The 24,999-nt window shown below is 48.6% G+C and overlaps 3 protein-coding genes, 1 non-coding gene and 1 pseudogene across 4 annotated transcripts; 2 read left to right on the top strand and 3 right to left on the bottom strand.

The window, feature by feature from the left end:
- The first annotated feature begins 1,730 nt into the window (after positions 1-1,730).
- Positions 1,731-3,765, top strand: LOC117861489 (benzyl alcohol O-benzoyltransferase-like; annotated as a pseudogene).
- A 459-nt stretch (positions 3,766-4,224) lies between these two features.
- Positions 4,225-6,474, bottom strand: LOC117861350 (uncharacterized). Its single transcript, XM_034744884.2, has one exon. The coding sequence runs from the start codon at positions 5,560-5,562 to the stop codon at positions 4,504-4,506; it is 1,059 nt and encodes a 352-aa protein (XP_034600775.2). The 5' UTR covers positions 5,563-6,474; the 3' UTR covers positions 4,225-4,503.
- Positions 5,939-6,057, top strand: LOC117862283 (U5 spliceosomal RNA). Its single transcript, XR_004641938.1, has one exon. It is a non-coding gene; the product is annotated as a U5 spliceosomal RNA (small nuclear RNA).
- A 966-nt stretch (positions 6,475-7,440) lies between the features above and the next one.
- LOC117861941 (probable transcription factor MYB58) lies at positions 7,441-9,113 on the bottom strand. Its single transcript, XM_034745454.2, has 2 exons — positions 8,479-9,113; positions 7,441-7,890 (listed from the first exon to the last, which is right to left on the bottom strand). Exons 1-2 carry the CDS (start codon positions 8,688-8,690, stop codon positions 7,584-7,586), a joined length of 519 nt encoding a protein of 172 aa, XP_034601345.2. The 5' UTR covers positions 8,691-9,113; the 3' UTR covers positions 7,441-7,583.
- Positions 9,114-9,245: 132 nt separating this feature from the next.
- On the bottom strand, positions 9,246-11,416 carry LOC117860220 (glycosyltransferase family protein 64 C3). The gene is made up of 2 exons (XM_034743477.2): positions 10,231-11,416; positions 9,246-9,982 (listed from the first exon to the last, which is right to left on the bottom strand). The coding sequence occupies exon 1, from the start codon at positions 11,303-11,305 to the stop codon at positions 10,265-10,267; it is 1,041 nt and encodes a 346-aa protein (XP_034599368.1). The 5' UTR covers positions 11,306-11,416; the 3' UTR covers positions 9,246-9,982; positions 10,231-10,264.
- Positions 11,417-24,999: the final 13,583 nt, after the last annotated feature.

Genomic DNA, 24,999 nt, shown 5'->3' with positions numbered 1-24,999 from the left:
TCAAGCCCGCATATCAAATCCCTCCATCGTAAAAATGCACAAATTGTTTCTTTAAAAATGCCTACATTGTTGAGTAGGCTAGTCAGCCCATTTTATCTAACTACGGCTGATTTTGACAGCCCTAGTCCAGACTAATGGGCTCGCCGTGTGTTTTACACTCTCTATCTACTTGGGCCTTCCCGTATTTGGGGCTATCACATCTCCACTGCTGTTGGCCATACCGGAAGGATTAGTAGGCGCGAAAGGACATCACCTCGAAAGGGACCTCGTTTCTGTCTTCTCGCGTGTTTCTCATGTCTCTAATCTCTATAGCCAAAGATTTTTTTTTTTGCAAGGCTCTAGTCCAGACAATAAACAACCGTACCAATCCCTCTCGAGAAAAAAAGGCCTCCAATAGTCCACGTGAAAGAAAACAGGATAATACGGTTTTTTGCAAACGTGCAAAACACATTCAGAAACTCCCAAAATAAAATGGTAAAATCCAGGAAAATACGAGGCATGCATTAGACTCGTCTCTCAGGAGAACGTGCATCACATCAGGAGCATGTGAGAAGCAAGGCGAAGAAACGAAAAAAATGGATAGACGCGTATAGAACTTTTGAAAGCAAAATATAGTTTTTTTCTTTGCGAGGTGCAAAATACAAGATATGCAAGATTTAGATAAAAAATTCAACAAATACAAGGTAAATACTTCACCTGCTACCTTCTGCACGTATACGCTATAGATTGCACCCGTGAATGATCACGTAAATAAGAAAAGAATGTGCATTGTTATTCGTGTCTAACTCCTGCATGGAAAATATATGGGCGCGAAATTAGTGATGTACATCTACATTATTTTCACTTCTAATGCACCATTTAGCCTCTGGTGTGCACTACGATTACTAGAAAAAAAAATAGTTCTTCTTTCTTAGACCAAAATCTTCAAAGCCTTCTTGTTTGTTTTTTTCCCTTGGAGTGAACAATTGCGCTCATGGATGGAGGTTTCCAGTTCGATTCTTTCCAACGGATTATTTGAAACAGGGGATGGCCAGATATCAGCATGTAATTTTCAAAAATAAAATGTACAATGTAGCAAGATTCAAGCCACCCCCAAAGTAGCACAAACGAGGTAGGAGCTCTACATCTATTTGACTTTTTCACTATTTTGAAATACGAAAAAGATCCAAATCCAAAACGCAAGATTACATGCTGTATTTATGATAGGAACCACTAACTTGCAATTTCACATCAAATCAGCGGTATTGTGGAAGTGCCCTATCAAGCCGTCTAGTGATATCCCAATCTGTCCTCCTCCTTATGACTCTCCTTGTGCCAACACGACAACCGCGCCTTGTTTCTGTCCTTGTTTTTATTTCGCATCAGATCTTGTTTGGATAGTAGTGGATTGAAGTGTAATGGGAGGAATTGGAGAGAAAATCAATTCATTTTAGACTCAATCTCCTTCATTCCACTTCAATTCTTTTCTATCCAAACAAGCCAAACAAGCTGAGTAACTTTAAGAAAATACCATGCCACCTTACTAAAAGCACCTTGAGGTACATGCACCTTGAAAATACCGTGCACGTACAAATTGTAAAGACATGAACCATTCTTATAACTAGCAACTCCCTTAATTGAGTGCTTACGCATGCATAAAAAACCTATACCTACGTCATCTCGTGGTAGATCGGGCAAACCTAATAAGTACCAGATCTAACCATCCTTTTTTTTGCGAAAGATCTAACCACCTACCTTCTCACCTCTTTCTTTCTCCTGTCTCTGGAGCCAAGATGTTTTTTTTTCTTTTGCGAGGCTACAGCCATTAGCCAAGATGGTGAACCATGGACGGCCGGGACCCCGCGCCGGTCATCCGGGACGCCGTCGCCGGGGCGCTCGTGCACTACTACCCGCTCGCCGGGCGGCTCAGGGAGCTCGAGGGCCGTGCACCGGCGAGGGCGTGCTGTTGGTCGAGGCCGACGCCGACGTCCGCCTCGAGCACATCGGCAACGCCGTGCACCCGCCCTTGCCGTGCCTCGACGAGCTCCTCTTTGACGTCCCTGGCTCGTCCGCCATAGTCAACTCCCCTCTCCTCCTCTTCGTCGTGGCGGTTCGATTGAACCACGTGATGGCGGACGCTCAGGGGCTCCTGCAGTTCCTAGAAGCCGTGGCCGAGCTGGCGCGGGGCGTGGCGGTGCCGGCAATGCAGCCGGTGTGGGAGCGCCACCTGCTGATGGCGCGCGACCCGCCGCGGCCGAGCTTCCCGCACCCCGAGTACAACGAGGTGCCGGTGCCGCCGGACACCAATCCGGGCGCCGCCGTGCCGGTCGACGCGAATGCGATGGCGCGGTGCTCCTTCTTCTTCGGCGCCCGTGAGATCACCGCCATCAAGGCCCTCCTCCCGCCCCACCTCCGGAACCGCTCCACCACGTTCGAAATCCTCCTGGGTTTCCTGTGGAAGCTCCTCACCATGGCGCTGGCCCCGGACGACGAGGAGGAGGTGCATGTCGGCTTCGTCGCCAGCGCCCGCGGTGGCAAGTCCGGCGGGCTCCACATCCCCAACGGCTACTACGGCAACTCGTTCGCCCTGCCCGTCGCCATCCACGGCCGGCGAGCTCCGCGCGAACCCGGTGGGCCACGCCGTGGAGCTGGTCCGGAAGGCCAAGGCGGAAGTGGACGCGGAGTACATCCAGTCCGTGGCCGACCACATGGCGCTGCGCGGGCGGCCCAACCTCGCGGCGGCGCGCGTGTACGTGGTGTCCGACCTGATCAGGGTCGGGTTCGGCGACCTCGACTACGGGTGGGGCAGGCCCGTGTACGGCGGCGCGGCGAGCGTCGGACCCATCCCCGGGTGCTCCAGCTTCCTCGTGCGCGGCAGGAACGCCGACAGCGAGGACGGCGTCGTCGTGCCGATGTGGCTGCCGGGCCCCGCCATGGACAGGTTTAAGGAGGAGATGGGCAAGCTGCTGCGCCCTCCCGCCGGTGTTCCGGTGCCGCGGCAACACCAACACGGCGTGTTCCCGCTCCAAAGGTCCGCGCTCTGAATCAGTGGAACGATGAAGAAGGCTCTGAATTTGTACGTACAACTGCACGTACGAGGTACGAGTAGTTGTAGCAAACTTCGTCAGATAAACGTTATATGCATGTTTGCTTCAAAAATAAACGTTATACGCATGTGTTTGCTGAATCGGCCTCCAAATTTTGGCCGTAGCCGTTGTTTGGCAATTGGCATTCCAGCCGCGGAGCAGCATCCAAACGTGCTCAAGGACCTCTTTGGAATGAAGCAATCTCAGAATGCAGGAATAGAAAAAATATAGGAATAGAGTTGCATAACATTTACAATTTTATAACAATTGAGAATGTAGGAAAGTTTCTAATAGAGTCTTTGGATACAACATAGGAAAAATAAAGTAATGAGAAGAGGGAGATAGACACAAAGGAAAGTTTCCAAGAGGTTGGACCTCATGTTAGATTTTCTCCAAAATTCCTATGAATTGATCCATTCCATATGAATTTCGAAGGATCGGAGAATGGCCAATCCTTTGTTCCAAAGGACCATATAGGAAAAATTCCTATAGGATTCAAATCCTGCAAATTTCCTACATTAATTCTGTGTTCCAAATGGGGCCTAAATCGGGACGGGGGATAGACGGCGGCCGGCGATTGATCCAGAGAGCACATTCTGCTCGCCGCCACCCACCAGCAGCAGTCCAGCAGCTGGCGGCAACAACACACTCGCCTCCTCGCCCAGGAGTTCTTGTCGTGCGCGTCCACCGCAGCCGCCTGCTCGACATAACGCCCAGCGCAACGCCGTCTCGTACTCTCGTGGCCCGTCCACCGGCATCGCGGGGCTCACCGCTCACACAAAGGGGACGCGCCGCGCCGGTGCGTGCCCGCAGCCCGCCGAACGGGTTGGCCCTGGTGACTAGTGAATTGGTGAGTGCGCGCGCTCCGAGCGTGCTCGTTCGGTGTGCGATGCGACGGCGGAGCTATCGTTGGCCGGATTGGTTTCGAGGCTGACGAACGTATTCCTCAGGAACGTCTGGGTCAGTCAGCTGCGTTTACGAGGTGTTCCAATCGATTTAGCTGCGGTGATCAGGAAGGACATCAGGTGGGTTGTGCTCGGTGGCTGCAGTGCAGAGGCCGCAGCGACAGGGCAGGGGAGCGGCAGAGCACGCACTCACGCTCGGCTTTGGCAATCAGGAACACAAATCGGAGCAGCAGTAGAGCAAGGAACTGGCAAAGGGCAAAAGCAATGCACAGAGCACACAAATTCGATATGATCGGGAAACAACGATCGGTAGTCCTCTTACAGTCTTACATGCGGGCGATGAACACTAATCAGCCCCCTGAACCACATCACACATGTCCATCTCGCAACAACTAGGCCAATCCTGATCGACCTCTGCAGCGAACTGGGCATGGCCATCGCCAATGGCGTCTGACTCCAACTGGAATCGGTCTGTCTACTCGTGGGTTCTGCTCTACTACGTTTCTACTGCCTACTGATACCATACATGTTGTTCACCACGACCACATGACGGGGCTCGGCTGGGCCACCGCCGGCATCTGCGGCGGCGCCATGCAGTGCTGCGGCCACCGGTACACGAACCCCTCGGGGGCGCCGCTGCTGCACGCCTGACCGGACGTCCAGTGACGGGCCGGCGCCTCGCTCTCCTCGACGTCCATCGCCGCCGCGCCCTCGCTGTCGCCGTCACCGTCTGCCTCCTCCGCGGCCGTGGACGGCTCCGCTTCCTCCCCCGCCGCCGGCGACGGTGGCACCCACGGCACGATGGCCAGGGCGAGGCCGTCGGAGCCCTGTTCCTGGGCGGCGCCGGCGAGCAACTCCCGCACCGTCATGCTGTCGGCCTCCCGGAGCATGGCGCGGACCCAGTCCGCGCCGCCGCGCAGGGCGAGGCGCGCCACGCCCCTCTCCCGCGCGGCGTCGAACCGGCCGCCGCCGCCGCCGTACAGCACCAGCGCGCCCTCCTCCTCGCCCTCGGCGCCGACCTGCGCCGGCTCGTCGTCGCACATGGGCACGTCATCCTGCTGCCCCATCGCCGCCACCCCCGCCGCCGGCGCGTCCTGGTGTTGAGGCCCGCCGTCTTCGTGACACGCGAGGCGGCGCATCTTGGTGGCGCGGCAGGCGAGCGGGAACCCGGATGAGCGGTCGTCGCCCGCGTCGTCGAACAGCTCCGGCTCGTCGGTTCCCTTCCGCTTCAGCGTGAGGCCGTGGAACTCCTCCATGAGCACCACCATCGCCGCCGCCGTCGTCAAACCGCCCCGGCTCGTCGCCGCCGCCTTCTCTTCGCTCTCTGGTTCCTTTCTCGTGGTTTCTTGCGTGCTCGAGCTCACCTCGTCGTAGACGGATGCGAGGTGGCGTCCTGGCGGGAGGGGAGATATAGGAGCTCCGCTCGGGGAGCCGAGCGGACAAGTGGGGAGGAAAGCGAAGCGTGGAGAAGCTTCGGTTCCAGCTCTGGAAGTGTCTCGAAGCCCCCACATTTCTATTCGCGGAGACTGACAGGGACAGCACGTCCACCTCGGGCCAAAGTACTTAAATAGCCCTACCTCTGGCCACGTCATGACTGTACACAAATGGCCAGTACCGTCATTTCCGCGGTCGTAACCTATAATCTCATCGCGGACTGACGACTACTGACTCGAGAGGCTTCGCCAGCGACGCAATAGTGGGCCACGGAAGTTAAGAAGGCCCAGTTTCGGTTTGCTCGGCCCGACGTCTGCGCGACTGTGCTGGCGCGCAACAGCAGCGAATGTGGCCCAGTCTATCATGTGTGCTGGGCCGAGCCCGAGCCGATGGAACAGGGGACGCCGGACGGGGGGCATCGCGGCGCTGCTGCTGCTGGTGCGGGGAGAATAATACCACACCGCTAGCTGAAGGACGAGGCGGGGGAGAGGCTGGCTACATAAGGAGGGTGGGGTGCGGCGGTTGAAAGCACGCAGCTGCGTGGTGAGCACAAAGCGAACTATTCTTTCGCCTTTTACTAAAGAATACCGTGTGCACGCCACAATAAGCAGCATACGCTAATTTTTGGAGGGTGCCTCCTCTTAGAGGAGGCTCCCAACAATTCGAACCAAAATTTGTGGATAAATGGAAATAACAATTAATAACTATTCATCCTTTTAAATTTAAGCTAACATCATGTGACCAGCAATTTGGTTTGGACTGTAGTAGACAACTGGAGTAGACAATAGAGTAAGACTACATCGTGCCAGCTGTAGAAGGACGCTAATTTTTGAGGGTGCTTCTCTGTGGAGAATACCAACAACTCAAAATAAATGTTTTCCGCAATTTCCTTTTAATTTAAACTTGCTTAATTTAAGGGAAAATGTTTCACATATTTTATTTTAAAGTACAACGCTCTTAGTTTCAGTGAAAACTTTGGGCCAAATAGAGACTAGGTCAGAAAGAAATACTGAAGAATTAAGCATGTCGACAGGGAGCCAATTGCCGAAGAATTAAGCATGCTGAACAAATAAGTTAACAGGTAGTAGTGACTAAACATTTGACAGGTACTCTTCCGTTCAAAATTAAAATTATTATTTCCGTTCAAAATTATTATTTGTTTTCCAAAATTATTATTTGTTTTGATTTTTATATACATATCTTTTGATATGCATATGCATCTAGTTATGTTTAGATATATAAGTAAAAGTAACGTATCTAAAAAAGTCAAAACGAATAATAATTTATAATTTGGGGTGGAGGGAGTAGTGACTAAACATTAGTCTGGCTCATACATCTTGACAACGAGTGGGCGACGCTACTTGGTACTTCAACAAATGATAATTCATGGTTTATCATGCCAGTAATATTTGGCCATTAGTCAGCTCAGCTTGTTACCAGTCACCCACTCACCCTACAGTTGGTCGGACGGCGAGGGAGGCGGCGGCGGGAACGGAGGTGGGAACGCCGGCAGGTGAGGGAGCTCGAAGAAGTCGAACGTCTCCGGCGGGAGGTCATCGAAGCGCACTCCACCCACGTCCCCGTGCAGCGCGCGGCCGGCGTGCACGTAGGCGTCGTCGAGGCCGAAGAACGGGCCCCGCGGCACCACCTCCAGCGGCTCCGGGGAGGCAGCGGGGTCGACGAAAACCAGCGGGTCAACGCCGTTGACCGGGTTCCCTGTGCCGCTGCCGTAAGGCAGCAGGAGAGCCGTCGTCGGACAGGCGCCGGACGAGCCGCGTTCGGCTCCGGCGTGCATGATGGGTAGCGGGATGGGAGGCGGCGGCAGGCCGTACGCTCCCGGGAAATGTGCGGCGGCGGTGTGCTGGTTCGCCGTGGTTGGCTCCTGGCTGCTGCTGCTGCTCTCGCCGATGCGGTGCGTCGTCGTCGTCTCCTGGAAGGGGATCATCTCCATGCACGGACTCTGACAGAGATACCGGAATGTTCAGAGTTTTCAGTTTTCAGATGGGGAATAGTTGAGTGAGGGTGACGTTCAGCTATTTCTTTTCAAATTATGATGCTAAATCGAAATTGAAACAAATCATTGTTCAGAGCATTAATGTCTCGGCAAGTTCCAGAGGGAGTAGCTGTTTCAGAAATGCAGTGCAGGAAAAGAACAACTAGGTAGAGACCGCTACTCTGTTCAGGAAAAAAAAAAAAAGGAAACGAAGAACAGACTGACAAGATACAGGCAACAGTCGGTCACCTTGGGAGCGGGCAACTCGTAGGCATGGGAGGAAGAAGCTCCGCAGCTCTGCTTGCCGGGCCTCCGGCGGGGCATCGGCGCCCGGAGGAGCCTCGCCAGCCGCTTCTGCCGCGTGCTCCAGAAGTTCTTGACGTCGTTGTCCGTCCGGCCGGGAAGGTACGTCGCGATCCTGGCCCATTTGTTCCCGAACTGCGCCTGAAGCTCGAGCACCACGCGCTCTTCCTCCGCAGAAAACTTGCACCCCCTGTAGAACAAACAGCATTCTTCTTCAGTGTTTTGATGTGAGAGCCTCTGCAATTTACTGGGGAGTAAAATGCAGAGTCTGGCATGGCCAATGGATCAAGCAGTTGGTCACCATTCAGCGTCGTGTATGCGATCAGAAATTAACAGACTAGTTTATTGTCAACACATCAACCATTACATGCCATGAGCCTTTAGAACAAAATTGGAGCTGTAGATGGCATGGCTAATGCACGGATCAAGTAGTTCTTCACCATTCAGCGTCGTGTATGCATCAGAAATGAACAGACTACTTTATCGGACCTTCTGAAAAAATTAGAGTTCTAGACAACGAGATTAAAGCGCACTATCACATTGACAGCGAATAGTTTGTCTCTGACAAGGAATACTATTGCTTCTCTTGAGACTTCAAATTAAGCGTCAACTGTACTGAAAGCAATCGACATGATGAACCACTTCAGTGAAAACAGAACCACGCAATGGAAGAGTTCACACACAGATGCAAGAGCGAAGAAGAGCAGCACCACCTACAAGGTTGTCAGGAAAGTGGATGAACCGATGAACCAAAGGAGGAGCAGGACACGAGCATTACGTCTTGAGGTCCGGCCGGAGCTTGTTGACCCATCGGAGGCGGCAGGACTTGCCGGTGCGCGGCAGGAGGCCTTTGGATCGAATGGAGCTCCACTCCCGGGGTCCATGCTCCCGGACGTGCCGCAGCAGCACCTCGTCCTCCTCCGCCGTCCACGGCCCCTTCCTCACCGCCGGCTGCTCGCTGCCGCCACCACGGCCACCGCGCGGCTTCATCGTCCTCGACCGCCGCTGCCGCCGGCCACCACGATCATACCAGTGGGGGATCTCTCGCGCTCTCCTCGCCGTGCCCACTCCTCTCTCTCCCGCTCCTTGCCACGTTCGAATGAACACACGAAGGCTCAATGCCGATGGCCACGAACGCCAGTCATCCGACAATATAGGAGTAGTGGGAGGAAGAGATGTTGTCGCGTGGGCCCGGTGGCCAGTGCTGATGCCAGCCGATGGATTGAGATCGGAGGGTCACTTCGAACTTGAGGATGCCAGTTTCTCCTCTGTTGTCCTTGCAGGCCCAACTGGACACTGCAACCGCTCCTACCGCCAATACTACGTCTGTGGAAAAATGAGGCTGAGGCGGTTGCCAGACGAGGGTTGATAAGATTAGTCATTAATCATTAATGATAGGAACCTAACCAAATGACACTGCTCTCCTGACAGAGTTTTCAAAACAAATTCAGTTCGTAAAAAATCAGGGGGGAAAGCTCTTTACAATTCTGCATGCGTGTTTGAAATGAAAAGCTACAAAGATTTGGAGGAAAAGGAAACTAAAACTGAATCATGGAGATATTGCTTTCTGCTTTACCACCTTACACATCTCTGATGATGTGTGCCAATTCGGATTAGCAGAACTGGCATATTGCAGCGCTGCGTGCATCATTGGTTTTGAATCCTTTTTTTTTTTGGATAAATGAGGGCTTTATTTGCTTAGATTGAAGACATATTACAATCGATGTTTATCAGGTCGATGACGCACGCAGAACATACAGCCGAATGAGATTTTCTTCAAGCAGCTGGGCCAGTTGTGTTTTGCTTCCCTGATGAAAAAAAGCTGATCTCCGATCTGTCATAGCCACAGTTCTTCATTGCTTCAATCAGCTTTGGACACTCTGATTCAATGACCGTAAGGCTTTGACACCACTGCGAAGAAAATCACAGAGCTTCCACACACGAACAAGCTACAGCTAAACCGTTCCTTTCCAAATGGCTGCATGACCAGATATGATTCCATGATGGTCTTTCTCCTGCAACGTTACTGCTAGAAGTGCCAGCCAAGGATTCTTCACATAAGAAACATTCCTTTCCAAATGCCATGCTAAACGGGGATTCATGACGTATCCACATCAGCGGTGTTAAAGACTTTGAGTTGCCCAGAAGTTTTGTCATCATAGTCCCAGTATGAACCGGGATCAGTTTAAGAGTTCTGAAACCCACATCAGCCGGCTCCAGATTCAAACTTGTGTGCCACATCCAATTCTTCATGTAACACCTTTCTTTGACAGCTCTAATCCCTGAAACACAGGTTGCCGAGTTGTCATGCATTAGAGCAAAAGGCTGTATCAACCAAGCAGCCCCCGGCTAGTATCTAAACCCAAAATATGGCTCCAAATCAAACGCCTCCTAGATAGTAATTCAGCATCGGCTTAAACTCTCAAAGTTGTGACGCTTATTTTGAATTCAAATCACATTATCCACCAAATTGTGTCACACTACAACATTGCAACTGCAAAGATGTTGTCAGTCATCACTGAAGGCTTACCGGCAGTCCGGCACACGCCATTGGCAGGCTTCAGCTACTCCTGGTCGCACCGGACTAGGCGGCCACCTTTGCTGCAGAGCCCTTGCTCGCCGATGGTGGCCTCCATCACCTTCCCGTAGCTGTACCGCAGCGGCATTCTCCCCAGAAGCCGGTGGAACTCGGTGATGCACTCCCCTCTCTTCTCCCAGTGCCCCAACCCGCCTGTGGCGCTCAGCCCAACATCCTTCATCGCGCCTCCGTCCTCGCCTGCGCCGGCATTCACGTCGTTCCTCGGGTCGCCCCAGTCCCTAATGCTACCGGCCTCGACGAGCACAGGCCCCGTGCTGGACTCCTCGGCGGCGACGAAGTTCATGAGGATGTCCTCGCAGTTGCGCTCCCGGTCCACCACGGCGCGCGCGGCCGCAAGCTCCGGTGAGCACGAGTACTTGTAGAGGAGGTCGGTCCCGAGGACCATGAACTTGGTGAGCACCATGGAGTACCGCCCCGGCTGCGCCGCCGTGTACGCCCACCTCCCGCGGGCGAGGTCGAGGTGGTGCGACCGCGGGAAGAAGCCGACGAGGGGGCCCGCGCCCGGGTGGCCCGGCGCCGCCGGCTGCTGCTGCTGCTGCCAGGCGGCGAACGCGAAGGAGAGGGCCGCGGCGTCTGGGAGCACGTCGTCGTCGGCTACGGCGACGGCGGCCGTGCGGATGTCGGAGGGGCGCGGGAGGAAGCGGTAGTTGAGGGACGCCGAGGCGGCGCGGCGGAGAGCGACGCGGGGCGGGAACCCGCCGCCGCCGCGGAGGAGGAGGCGGTCCGGGGTGGAAGGGTTGCACCAGAGCACGACCACGGCGAGGACCAGCGGGTGCGCGGCGTAGGCCCCCGCGATGGCGCGGAGCAGCGGGAGGCGCCGCTCCGAGTAGCCGCTCAGGAGCACCGTGAGGCGGTCCGGGCGGAGCGAGGCCGCGTCGGTGCGGTTCGCCGCGCCGCAGGCGGCGTCCTCCACCGCGCCACCGCGTGCTACGGCCGCGCGTGCCAGCGCCACGAGGAGGAGGGAGAATAGGTGGAGGCGGAGGCGGTGGCGCGGGCGCGGCGGCATGGACGGCGACGCGACGGCGAGATCTGCTGGCGGTGGAAGCTTTGGCCCAGATGCGTTGACCCCAACCCCTAGTGACACGCGTAGCGGGTTCTGTGTGGGCCCAGGCAGTAGGCCTGGGAATGAACTCGTTGACCATGCTGGACTGGCGGTGGGTCCGGTGGTAGTGATCCGATGTGGGTTTTGTGGGTCCCGGATCTCAGACCGGGATATCTTTTTCGGGGCAAATTTTCTCGACACGACACGAGGAGCGGTCGGTGGGGAAGGCACGAGCTCCCGCTTGGCCGCTTGGCTGCTTGGATGGTCCATGGTGCTGCCGCTCGACGCTGCCGCCGTGCCAGTCGCCGGCTACTAGCTATGCACGGCATGCTAAGAACCCACGCCATTTTCTGACTTGACGCTGGTTCCCTGTTTTTCTGCGACTTGTCTCAAGGAAGGAGGTGTAGCGTGCGAAGCGTGAGAGCATTCTTAGTGAGGTTTCACTCCCATTAAAGGCATAGTCAATATGTATATTCTAACATGAACTTAAAAGTGAGTCCACGAATAGTTGAACTTTGTTACAGCCACGGCCACAATGCTATGATCCAAATTGGATCGAAGACAGGACCCACTGGAGATAAAAATTCCTGCTGCCTTCAACGATATCTGAGGAAAGAGAAAGGGTGTGATGGGGAGCTGAGGGCAGAGAGAAAATAGTTTTTTTTGCTTAAGGTGCACCTTAAGCTTGAGGTGCACCCTAAGATTTTTTTGCTTGAGGTGCATTTCCACGATGAGTACTGCGGAGAGTAATCATTGCCTTAAGGTCACTTTTTTACCCATTGTGACCGCCCTAAATGACATGTCACATCAGCAAATATGATGAAATGGCAAGTTATTTACGAGGAGGGAGAAGAAATGGGTTTCATAGGAATAAAACGGGGTGTACACTATTTCCAAGACATGAAATGCATTGAAATTGCCATTAAGAATTACAAAGTTTCATTTCATCTCATTTCCTCCAATCACGTGCATCGTAATTAAAGTTTATGACTTGCCTATGACACTGTGATACGAAAAACATTGGAGGTATGATTTTATCAATCCACACAAATTAGTTTGGATCATGTGGCTATCTTGGAAACTATCCCATAAAATCTGCCATTGAGAATGGCCTAAAGCTGCAAGTAACATAGTATGTTGTTGCAGGTTTAGAGCAACTCCAACCCAATCACCTCCTTAATCAATAATCATGTAGGCCGCGATATTCCTTTGGGTTGCCGCCCTTCACCGCCACCATCGTTTTTTTTTCGAGGAACCGTTTGCCTGAAGGCACGTACGAAAATACATAAAGCAACCACTTCACATGGAAACCACACAAGAAAAAGGAAATTACGATGCGCTCCCTTACGTCCAAATCCACCAGCAACACCATTGCCAGAGGAAAATCCATTATTCCAACGCCGCCACGATCATGATACGCTAGAAAGCTCGGATCTTTAGTGGGATGTACCTGTACGGCACACTGGCATAGGGAGGCGGCCACAGACGATGGTGGCAAGCGAGGATGGTGGCCGAAATAGTGGTGGTCTGGTGGATCCGTGGTGAACCGCTGAAGATGACTTGCTTGTGGGCAAAGCAAATTAACAATAGTCTGTGTGCGTGTGCTTGGAGTACATGATTTATCCTGAAAGAAGAAACATCATGACAACATTTGGATCTATTCTGAAAGAAGCGCAGACAAAAAAAAGCCTTCGTCCTAGATTAACATTCACCATCAACATGCTTAAACCAGCATCACAGTGTTTCATGCTATGAAGTGACTATGCTAAAAGGTGACTATGCTAAAAGATGCGCTTACAAAAATGCTGGTATAATACGACCTAGTTTCGTCGTCCACCATAAACGAGTTTAAGTGATGATCTTACTTCCTAAGGGGTTAAGTGCATACAGAAGGGCCTGCTTTCGATACACTGAGCACCACTAAAATGTTAACAGTTTTCAAGCATCCACAACCCCTCACAGCCCCTCTGCCTCCAACACAACCTGAAATTATAGAAAAATAAACCATGACAATTAAAATGCCAGCACATCAATAAGACCAAAACCATGCATCTGATTATTTCAAAATAAAAAGATCAAACTATAGAATAAATGACTGACTGGTTAAACACAAGCTTTATCTACTAAAAAATTACCATTCATGGGGAAATAAAACAATTGATACAAATGCTTCTCATTTCAATTCTAAGTTGGATATCATAATAAAGTGAGTAAATAGAATGTAGTTGCTCAAACCTCCTGTATTACTGAATACAAACCTAGCCGTCTAATGAAGCCACATCTAATAAGAAATGGACATCCTTTTGATTTTCTTTTACATAAAAACACCAACAATTACTTACCAAAGATGGAGAGGCAGCCTTCCCAAAACTCTAACTGCTCTATCAGCCCATTATCACTCCCATGCAAAAACCGTCATGTAGATGATCTCCCAGCCAGCCAATGCCCATCCAGGAAAAATGAACCAACATCAACTTATTTTATTAAATCCACCATGAAATATGCCTTCGTAGTGCATTCATTTGGCACTGTAGATGTTAATATATTTTTCTACAAACTTGATCAAAGTTAGAGAAGTTTGACTTAGACAAAACTAGAACCACCTACATTTTGGAACGGAAGGTATAACAAGTAATTCAACAGTAGAGTTAAATATGAATCTGAGTGGTAGAATCTTAAATCTAGAACATGTTCTCTACTGAAAATTATCATGTGATTATCCCAAAAGAAATTGACTGTACAAGCATGGAGATTTGCTAAAGGCGGAAGGACATCATATAGAATATATAAGTTTTAAAAAACCGAACTACCAATGTCTATATCTGAGCGCGGGTAAAATATAAATACAAATGACTATTGTAAAATAAATTTCAGTCTCTATACGATAGTATACTTATGCACCAATGACTATCTTGGTGATGAAAAATCTAATTTCATGTACAACAATTAATGGGTGAAAAACATAATCATCAGCATATCCCCTACCCATTAGTTGGAGACTACAATTAACCTGCAGCAATATGTCAACAGTCAACCTAGTACTAATGTCCATGTTGCATCAAATTTACCAAAAGGGTGGTGTGCTAATTCAGTTTCAAGACGGCATTAGTAGTTAGGAAGAACATAGTCAACATTCTCATCAGCACACTCCTAGAACAAACAGCATAACAATAAAAAAGAACTAGGAAAATAGAAGTCTAGGACCTTACCGGTATCAACAAATTCATGCATCAAATGTTGAAGTTGGTTCTAGGGTCGCACCTACGGCGATTAAGAGGAAATAATTTTTTAGTATATTGGCAGGAATAAAATTAATTGGAGTTCCATGTTCATATGAAGATACGGTATAGAAACCATTTTCAAAACTAGGTACAATGTTGGTAAGAAACTATGAAGCTTTGATGACAATGTGGTACCGATAAACACTACCCATATTGTATTTACCCAATCATATGTGAGTGACTTATTGTATCCCTACACAACAGCATAATTATTATAATCTGCTGCTTGGCAAAGGCATAGTAGATTAGCAGCATTTTATCTTACCTTGTTTGATGAGTGTGAACATCAAAGGATTTGGAGAGCGAATTTATCTCGTTCTTGGTCTCACAATGTTCTTTGCATAGCTGCATATTAGTAATATTAAAAGTAGAAGAATTAAAACAGCAAACAAATAACACATATACATTGCTGCATATCAACAAATACCCCTTCCATCCCAAATTACGGAGGAACAAACAACACATGTCCCATATTGCTTGTTGAAATATGCAATGTATACTTGGAACATTCTAAAAGATTGTGGAGATCTCAAGAGACTAACTTTGTCATGTATAAGGATAAGATCATGACAAGGTAAGAAGGTTCTAGAAAATTGGAGAGAATGTATGAGTCATAGTTGCCATGCTTCATGGTGAAGTCTAGAATACTCTAGAACTAGATATTTTACCATGGTAGAAATATAAGAAAGTAGATAAGGATGAGGAGGGTTTTAGAGTTAGGATGTTTTGTATGGAAGAGTGTGAAAGTTGTCACATGACAACACCACAATGATCATGAGCACCTAGAAATAGAGGTGCTCCCCTCCCTTCTAGCCATACCATGACATAAGAGGTCTCAAGTAGGAGATTGCAAGGTAACCCTGTAGTGTAGTGGTTTATGGTAGGATAGCCACACAAAGAGTGTGCAAGTGAGTCTTGTATCAAATTGAGTAGTGAATAAAGATTTGAGTGTCCTTGTAGAGAGTTGGTCTCCCACGTTGGTGTCAGTACGAAAGTTTTCTCGAAGTAGTGTGGGTAAGGGTTTACAAAAGAAGTGATAGCACACTATTTTGGTGCCACTTCTAGGAAGTCGGTGTCAAGTTCGGGGCACCGATTTCTCAACATTGCTGCATATGAATCTAGAAAAGCAAAAAAAGAATAGTAATTTGGGATGGAGGGACTATCAAACAAAGACGAAATAAGCACAAGTAGAAGAATTTAAGTGACAAATAAAAGCAGGTACTGGCTTTTCATGTCCTTCTTAATTTGAGCCAAAGCTTTATCAACTTTGTTCTTGATTCTTGTGATTTCTTCTAGCATAATTAAATAAATAGGAAAGTCAAGAACAAAAACAATTAAAATAACAAACAAACAACAGGAAATAAGAACTAGTAGAAGAATTTAAATGACAAATAAAAGCACACTTTCAGATTTAGTTTGTTGAGCTCATTTTTCATATACTTCTTAAGATCCGCTACAGCTTTATCAACTTTGTGATCCACCTTAAGCACCTCTTTCTCAATCTTAGCATTTGATTCAATGAGCTCAATTTTCTTTAGAAAGGACAACAGTTAGTTTGCAATTATTAACGCCATATTGGGTTAGGTAACCATGAAGTTAAGATATCATACTTGAATGAACGGGATGGAACACTCGGAAGAAGACCCATCACAAAGTCTTCTCAAAGGGATCTGAATAAACAATGGGACCAATTTTAGTAGAAAAACAACATATAAAACAATCTATGTGGGATGAGTCACATCACAACAATAAACATGCAGATTCTCTGATAGTTACATTGAAGCCTAAGATTACATCACAGATAGACATCATCACATCTCAAATCTAAGATATATATCCATGGAGTAGAAGAATCTCATAAGAAGAATAGAGACTACAAACCTAGAAAAATTGTACGAACGTCAACACAACTATAACATTAAACCAAGACAATTTTATTTTTGTCTACATAAAAAAGATCAACAGAAGGTGCAGTTCATCAAGAGGCTTAAGGCCATCAATCCACCTACCTTACATGAATGGCTAATTGTTGAAGCAATTTTAGCCTCATCTATGGATCTACCAAGTTTCGGACACACGCACACACACGCACACGCACACGCACATAAACCCTCGACCCATGTCATTGCATCTAAGGTTGAGAAAAAGAACCGCAGGCCAGCCACCCAAGGTTCAATTGTTGCATCATTGAAACCAACAGACAGTGAGACACCATTTTTTTATAACCAAAGTTTAATCATTGGTTGGTAGCACCAACAACTGGGTGACTTACCATCACATTACAAGATTTGGACAAGAATAACCTATATTTGAATAGAAGGCTCATGGGCAAGTTTAAAGCAGCCATGGATGCAATGCAAATCAAGGAGCTGAAACACATGATGAGATAGTTCAATTCCTCAAACAAGCAATAGAACCCAACTTTTGCAAGGATGGACGGATTTGTGCACAATGGAATGGGAAGATCTCTTCATGACCTGCCAATTCTCAGCACTGCCAACAGTGATATCAGATCATTTACATCACTCAGATGGCTTCAGATTTAAACATTTCTGAATTCAAATGTGTAGATCCAAAGAAACAGTGCTGCAAACATTGCGAAAGACTAGTCCACAGAAATGATTCCTTTTGAATTCTACAGTTTGATGACGAAACAGCTAAGGCACTCAACAAATAGGGTAGAATGAGGATTGCAAATACCAATTTACAGCTCGTGATAGCAAATGAAGTGATATGAAGATTAGATGTTGTGCAGTAGCAAAGACAACTCCCATTGCAGGAGATCACCTTGAGGGCCAACATGAGGATAAAAATTCTAGGACTGGATGCTATAAATAATAAGGTGAAGCAAAACAAAGATCTAAACTGAAGGAGAAGATGTATGAACATCAGATGCCGACACTAAATAAGTTATTCAACGTGAAACTATGAAATCTCACATACAACAAAAATATTTATTGGAAGTAATGGAATGTTTCATTTTGGGGCGGAAATGGAGGGAATGGTCGTGCAACATCTTAGCTAATTTGCAAAATGGTAGCCTGGGAAACCCAATCAAAGGTGCATGAGAAACAATGCAGGAACACCCTCTCTCTAATCTCTATTGATTTTTTATCATTGCAACTTGCAGTGAATTTTACAGAGATGAATTCTGCCAAAATTACATTAAAAAAACTAAAACACGACCACAAGGCCCCTGCAGACAAATAGAACGTATCACCACAAAAAAATCCAACAGATACGTTACTAAATACGAATACTGAGATTGCATCAGGCCAAAATGCAATACATGCGGCCTATCGTGGGTCCTAACGTCACAACAAAATCCAATACATGCACGCTATCGCAAGTTCTCATCACGCAACTACTCGTACGGCACACATGAATCACATTTAAACTCGAAATCAAAGGCTGCACTGGATGTGGAGAGAGAGAGAGAGACCTTTGGTGCCGAAAGCCTTGGACCCACAGGTCAGCACCTTCCTCGCCTAGAACGTCGCCATCGCTGTCGCTCCGGGAAACCCTAGGCGATGCAGCTTGATGGTTCAATTCGGTGACTCGTGAGTCGCGGCCCTTGCCTCGCAGCTTCCTTTCCCCCTCGCGAAGATGCCAACTCGCCTCGATGAAAACAATTTTGTAGTCCTACCCTTTCAATAAGTGTAAATTTGTGGACAATGTATTATTCGTGTTAATATATATAGAGAGATATACAGTTTCCTTCCCTTTTCTCTTTCTAGCCCATGTAGGCCTCATGGCCCATTTGGCCCATACATTGTATATATGTAACCCTAGTCAATGCAATGGATAATGTTCTGGTCATTCTTCCCTAACATGGTAACAGAGCCACGGCTCTCCATGCCGCTGGAGCTTCTTGCTCCACCCGCCGGCGAGTGAGGTGCACTCCCCTGACGCACCTCCCTCCCAAATCCTCTACGCCAGTTGGGGCAGCGCCTCTCTGCTCTCTCCTTTGCGCCGCTGGTTGAGGCAGTGTCCCTCCTCGTTCTTCTCTGTGCTGCTGGTTGTGGCGGCGCCCCTTCCCCTCTTCTCTGCGCTGCTGGTTGAGGCGGCACCCCTCCCCTTCTTCTGCGTTGCCAGCTCAGGCTTCGCACCTTCTCTTGGTCCAAACGGCATCAGGTGTGTTCATGCTGCTGTGCCTCCTGCTGCTACCATGGGATCCTCCCCTCTCCTTCCAGCACCCTTGCGCCCATCTTCTTCGGTGCACCTGTCATGGATGTGAAGCTCAATGGCTCCAATTACAGAGATTGGGCCTTCTCTCTCAAGATGCTGCTACGATCTATTGGCCTTTACTCCCATATCACTGATAATCCACCAGCAACTACAGCTGCTAATGATAAAGAGGTCAAAGCTTGGAGCCTTGAAGACGATCGTGTGATGGCAACTATCTGCATGAGTATTGATCTGAGCATTCGCTCCTATCTTGAGGATCACAATACTACAAAAGCAATGTGGGACTACCTGAAAGGTCGCTATCAACAAAGTAGCTCAGCTCTTCGCTATTCACTTCGCCAGAATCTTCATCATCTCCAGTAACAGGACATGTCAATTGAAGAATATTACATTGCCTTCACGAAGCTATCACCCAGCTTGACTCCATGGTACCCAAGTGTTCTTCCTCATGCACGACTTGTGCTCCATCTTGGACTTATGATCAGCAAAATACTATGTTTGACTTTGTCATGGGACTGCGGTCTGAGTTTGAACCTATTCGAGTTCAGCTTTTGGGGAGAACTACACTTCCTACACTGGCCGAGGCATTATCTGCTCTCATGGCTGAGGAGACGCGTCTTAAGACGATGTCTGCAATTTCACCGGTGTCTCAACATTCAGTGCTTGCTACTTCTTCTATGTCTGTTCAAGTTGCAACAGCGGCCACCTCTCAAAAGACTTCTTGCAGCCACTGTGGCAGGACTAATCATCCTGATGTGCGGTGCTTCAAGAAGTATCCTCACCTTCTAGTTGAAATGAGAAAGCGTGCTAGCTCCCGCCATGGAACACCTACACCTTCATCCAGCACACAAGCAGCAGCAGTACCTCTGTTCCCATAAGATATCTCTGTTTCCCCACAAAATTCCTCTCCTGACATGGTTCCATCTCTTCCTTCTAACTCCACTGACCTTACACATATCCCAACAGCACCTCATAATCCAACACTTCCACCTATGTTGTCCAGTCCACCATCACAACCACCACCTTCATCTGTTACTCCTTTTCCTTTTCACTATCATCGTCGTTCACATGTTCATTCTCCTACCTCCAGCCCTACCTTAGATGATCCTTCCTCTCTTGTAAACACACCACCTTCTTCACCACCTTATAACCTTAGGGATCGTTCTACCCTTCCTGTCCCTCATAGATATGGATTTCCCAAAGTTGGTGCTATTTGTGAGCCTTCCTCTTATCAGGAAGCTGTTAACATCCCTATTTGGCAAGATGCCATATCGGCTAAACTTCTTACTTTACAATGCACGAATACCTGGGAGGTTGTTCCATTGCCTCATGGTGTCAATCCCATCACCTGCAAGTGGGTATACAAGGTTAAGACCAAAGCTGATGGCTCTATTGAGAGGTACAAAGCTCGTCTTGTTGCTCGGGGTTTCCAACAGTCCTATGGTCATGATTATGAGGAAACTTTTGCTCCCATTGCTCATATGACTACGGTTCTTACTCTTATTGCTGTGGCTGCCACTCGTTCATGGACCATCTCCCAAATGGATGTTAAGAATGCCTTTCTTCATAGCGATCTGCAAGATGATGTTTCTATACATCCGCCACCGGGGGTTGAGCTTCCTCCTGGATATATTTGTCATCTTCAGTCTGCTCTTTATGGCCTCAAGCAAGCACCACGTGCTTGGTTTGAGCGGTTCAGTTTAGTTGTCACTGCTGCTGGTTTCACTCCTAGCAACCATGATCCCGCTCTATTTGTTCACACCTCTCCGCGTGGCCGCACTTTAATTCTACTTTATATTGATGATATGTTGATCACTGGAGATGATCAAGAGTATATTGCTTTTGTTAAAGAGCACCTATGTGACCAGTTCATGATGCCTAACTTGGGCTCTCTAAGCTACTTTCTAGGCATTAAGATTGATTCAACTGCTGCTGGCTACTATCTCTCTCAGTCCAAATATATTCAAGACCTATTTGCTCGTTTTGGTCTCACAGATGCTCAGAGTGCTGCAACGCCTATGGAACTTCATCTTCACTTGAAGTCATCGGATGGTTCTACTCTTGCTGATCCGACAAGGTACCGCCATCTTGTTGGTAGTCTTGTCTACCTCACTGCTACTGGACCGGATATTGCCTATGCCGTTCACATTTTGAGTCAATTTGTGAGCGCACCTACCACAGTTCACTATGCTCATTTACTTCGGGTTCTTCGGTACCTGCGGGGGACAATCTCCCATCGACTCTTTTATGCCGCATCAAGTCAACCCATGCTTCATACTTATTCTGATGCTACTTGGGCCAGTGATCATGTTGATCGTCAATCTATTACTGGTTACTGTATTTTCCTTAGTGGCTCGCCAATTGCATGGAAGTCCAAGCGACAAACTGCAGTTTCTCGATATAGTGCTGAAGCTGAACTAAGAGCTCTTGCCACAATAACTGCAGAAATTATTTGGCTTCGTTGGCTGTTGGCTGATTTTGGGGTTACTTATGCTGACCCTACCATTCTCCGCTGTGACAACACTAGTGCTATTCAAATTGCCAACAATCTAGTCAAGCATGAGCTCACAAAGCATATTGGTGTTGATGCCTCCTTCATACGATCTCATTGCCAACAGTCCACTGTTGATCTTCAATACACGCCCTCTGAACTTCAGCTTGCTGATTTCTTCACCAAGGCTCAGACTAGGGATCAACATCAGTTTCATATACTCAAACTAAGTGTGTCTGATTCACATACTTCTCAGCCACCTTTAGTTTGAGGGGAGTGTTAATATATAGACAGAGATATAAGTTCCTTTCCCTTTTCTCTTTCTGGCCCATGTAGGCCTCATGGCCCATTTGACCCATACATTCTATATGTGTAACCCTAGTCAATGCGATGGATAATATTTTGATCATTCTTCCCTAACAATTGGTAACATCGCTTCTCACCTGGGGGTTCTTTTGAAATGATTGCACGCAATCTAGTTCCCGGGTTTCCTTTTGAAATGATTGAATCGGAGGCTGGAAACGGAAAATGATGCAACTGGTTTGTTTTAATAAATTGTAAAAAAAACATCCATAAATCATGAGTTTTTTTTAATGTACATGTGTATCTTAATTCTATTAATCCAAAAGCACCTGCATCATGTTTTATGAGTTTTCACATTCTTCTTGTTTTCATTGACCAGGCAATATAATTATGTGCAGTGGCCTTTAAATCACCTAAGTCGTCCCACGCAGGTAAACATGTTCCTACAGATAAACAACCTTATAGTTTGTCTTATTTAATGTCACACGATAATTTTTATGTGGAGGAGATAGAGTGAGATGCGAGAAAAATTATTATTTCCCTCCACGCTCCCGATTCCCAAACCCACGTCTTTCTGCATGTCGTTGCCCCGCGCATATCCGCCTGATCTGGCAGCAGGAGCTCCTGGAGAGCCCACGCTACGCCGGATCGAGGAACCCCAACGGCGGGGTGGAGGCTGCTGGCGGTCGCGCGGGCGTTGTGGCAGCGGGGCTAGGCGCCGCAAGCGGAGGGCGTGCGAGCTGCGAGGCGACGGCGCCTGACGGCCACACGGGCAGCGGGGCGGTCTGCACCTCGGCGAGGCCGCCGCTCGCATCAGCGACCGTCGCCGCCTCTTCCCTCAAAGCCACGCCCGTGGAAGCGAGCCGACGCTCCCCGCTCGAGCTCCGTGCGCCAGGAAGATGCACATGGGTGAGGCCGACGAATGGCGGCTCGAGATAGCCAGTGGCGTGCGCCGAGACCAAGCGGTCGCGACAGTGGCCGCTGCCGGCGGCTCGACCTCGCCACGGGAGTGCTCTGCAGAGCTGGGACCTGGCAGTCGCGACGGCCACTGCGGCCCATAAGAAGGGGTGACGGCAAAGGCAAACCTCGCTGCCTGAGCCATCCTCCGGCGCCGCCCTGACGGAGGCCCACCGAGCCCCGCGGTGATGGCTGGAGGCAATGCAGAGGGAAGCGGCAATGTCGGATCCGGTCGGCAACGGCGGAAACGCGCCGAGCTTCGGAAAGTGCTGCACCGTCCAGAGGCACCACGCAGTGGACCAGCGCACGGTGAAGAGGGGTCGCACGCCCGCCCCACGCGCCTGGGGCCTGGCGGCGCGCACGGCCGGGTCGCGACGCGGCTGGCGGCGCAAGAGGACGGGTCGCGACTCGCGAGGCACGCCGAGGGGTACGGCAAGGAGGCCGCGGCGTACTGGGCCGTCGACGTCAGCGAAGGTGACGGCCCGAGGGTCGACGGAGGGTCGGGGGGTGGGGATGGGTCGGCGTTCGTGGACTCGAGGACGCTCATTGTGGCCATGGACTGGAGCGACAAGAAGGCCATGGGGACCTCGCCATCGCCGGACATGTATGTGCGCTTCTTGGTTCTTCATCTCTTGTTTGACCATTGTTAATCCCTTGTTATTTAGAGGCATCCTTTTGGCTTGACGACTCGAAGAAAAAGCTTGATTTTATTTCTGAATTGTGAATTTCTGATGCGAGCAGGCTCGAGCACTGCTGGAGTGGCACAATACAGCAAAATTTTGTGGAGCTTGTGGAGTAAAGGCTGTTCCTAAGCCAGAAGGCGTAAGCAGTGCAACAATGAGTCCTGCAATTGTTACAGTTATTACAGGCTCATGAATTACATCTCAAGCTGTCTAAGTGTTATTTTGGGAGAGGGAGTAGCAAATAATCCCTCCAAGGTGGAGATTATTAAGAGATGGCCTGTTCCTAGTTCTGCAAAGGATGTTAGAAGCTTCTTGGGGATGGCTGGTTATTATAGGAGGTTTGTGAAAGGATTTGGTGTGATTAGAAAAACCTCCGACCAATTTGTTAGAATGAAAAGGGGCAAAAGTTTTTTTGGACTTCTGAAACTCAGGATTCATTTTTGGCTCTGAAGGAAGCTTTAGTATCAGCACCTGTTCTAGCTCTACCCAATCTTGCCAAACCTTTTGTGATCTTGTTGTAATACAGCTCCAGTGACAAGGGAATTGGACCTGTATTACAACAAGATGGCCATCCTATAGCTTTCATCAGCAGGGCTTTTGGACCTAGAAATCAGGGTCTGTCTGTGTATGAAAAAGAATGCTTAGCAATTTTATTTTCTGTGGATCAGTGGAGAGCATATTTGCAACATGCTGAATTTATACTGAGAACAGATCATAAAAGCCTAATAGACCTAGAAAATCAGAGGCTGTCCACTCCGATCCTTGGCAACAAAAAGCACTAACAAAGCTTCTAGGATTGCAGTTCAAGATTCAATATAAGAAATTGCTAGAAAATAAAGCTACTGGTGCTTTTATCAAGGTGGCCTGACATGCAAACTTGCAAACTAGTGTGGCTGAACAAGTGGTGATGGGATACCAAAGTGAAGAACAGTCAAAGTCTTTTTTGGTTGAATTAGTGCTGGGTACAATTAAGGACAGCTATTCTTTAACTAATGGGGTGATCAGATTCAAAGGAAGAATTTGGTTGGGCAGTAATGAAGCTTTACAACATAAAATTCTATTAGCTCTTCATGCTAGTGCCTTGGGAGATCACTCTGGTTTCCAGTTACATACACAAGAGTTAAAGCAATCTTTGTTTGGTCCCAGGTGAAGAAAAATGTGCACTCTTTTGTTGATCAATGCCAGGTTTGTCCGCAGGCAAAACCAGAAAGAACCAAGTATTCTGGACTATCGATGCCACTGCCTGTACCTGAACATGCTTGGCAAGTGGTCTCGATGGACTTTATAGAAGGTTTGCCTACTTCAAAACACTAAAACTGCATATTAGTGGTAGTAGATAAATTCTCCAAATATGCCCACTTCTCCAACTATCACGCCCATTTACAACTTTCACTGTGGCACAAACATATATGCAGAACATCTATAAATTACATGGTCTACCTCTAGCAATCATTTTTGATAGAGATTGTATTTTCACAAGTAACTTATGGCAAGAGCTGTTTAAACTAGCTAGTACACAGTTACAAATGAGCAATGCTTATCACCCCAAACTGATGGACAAACTGAGAGGTTTAATCAATGTTTAGAAGCTTATTTCAGAAGTTTTGTCCATAGTGGTCCTAAGTAGTGGGCTAATTGGTTGCACCTTGCTGAGTATTGGTATAATACTTGTCACTATTCTTCTTTGGGAACATCACCATATGAGGTCTGTATGGGCATTCTCCCAAACATTTTGGTGTAGAATCTGTAGAATGT

The sequence above is a fragment of the Setaria viridis genome, chromosome 6 (assembly GCF_005286985.2).
Source record: "Setaria viridis chromosome 6, Setaria_viridis_v4.0, whole genome shotgun sequence".
NCBI lineage: Eukaryota > Viridiplantae > Streptophyta > Magnoliopsida > Poales > Poaceae > Setaria > Setaria viridis.
This window is presented reverse-complemented; position numbering and strand designations above follow the sequence as displayed.

What these genes read in the sequence shown, in the direction of transcription:
- LOC117861941 (XM_034745454.2), bottom strand. Translation starts at nt 8,690, where the DNA reads ATGAAGCCGCGCGGTGGCCGTGGTGGCGGCAGCGAGCAGCCGGCGGTG. An exon ending in CTCCGGCCGGACCTCAAGAC is followed by an intron (nt 7,891 to 8,478) that starts GTAATGCTCGTG and finishes TTTGTTCTACAG; the next exon opens with GGGGTGCAAGTTTTCTGCGG.
- LOC117861350 (XM_034744884.2), bottom strand. Translation starts at nt 5,562, where the DNA reads ATGACGTGGCCAGAGGTAGGGCTATTTAAGTACTTTGGCCCGAGGTGG.
- LOC117860220 (XM_034743477.2), bottom strand. Translation starts at nt 11,305, where the DNA reads ATGCCGCCGCGCCCGCGCCACCGCCTCCGCCTCCACCTATTCTCCCTC.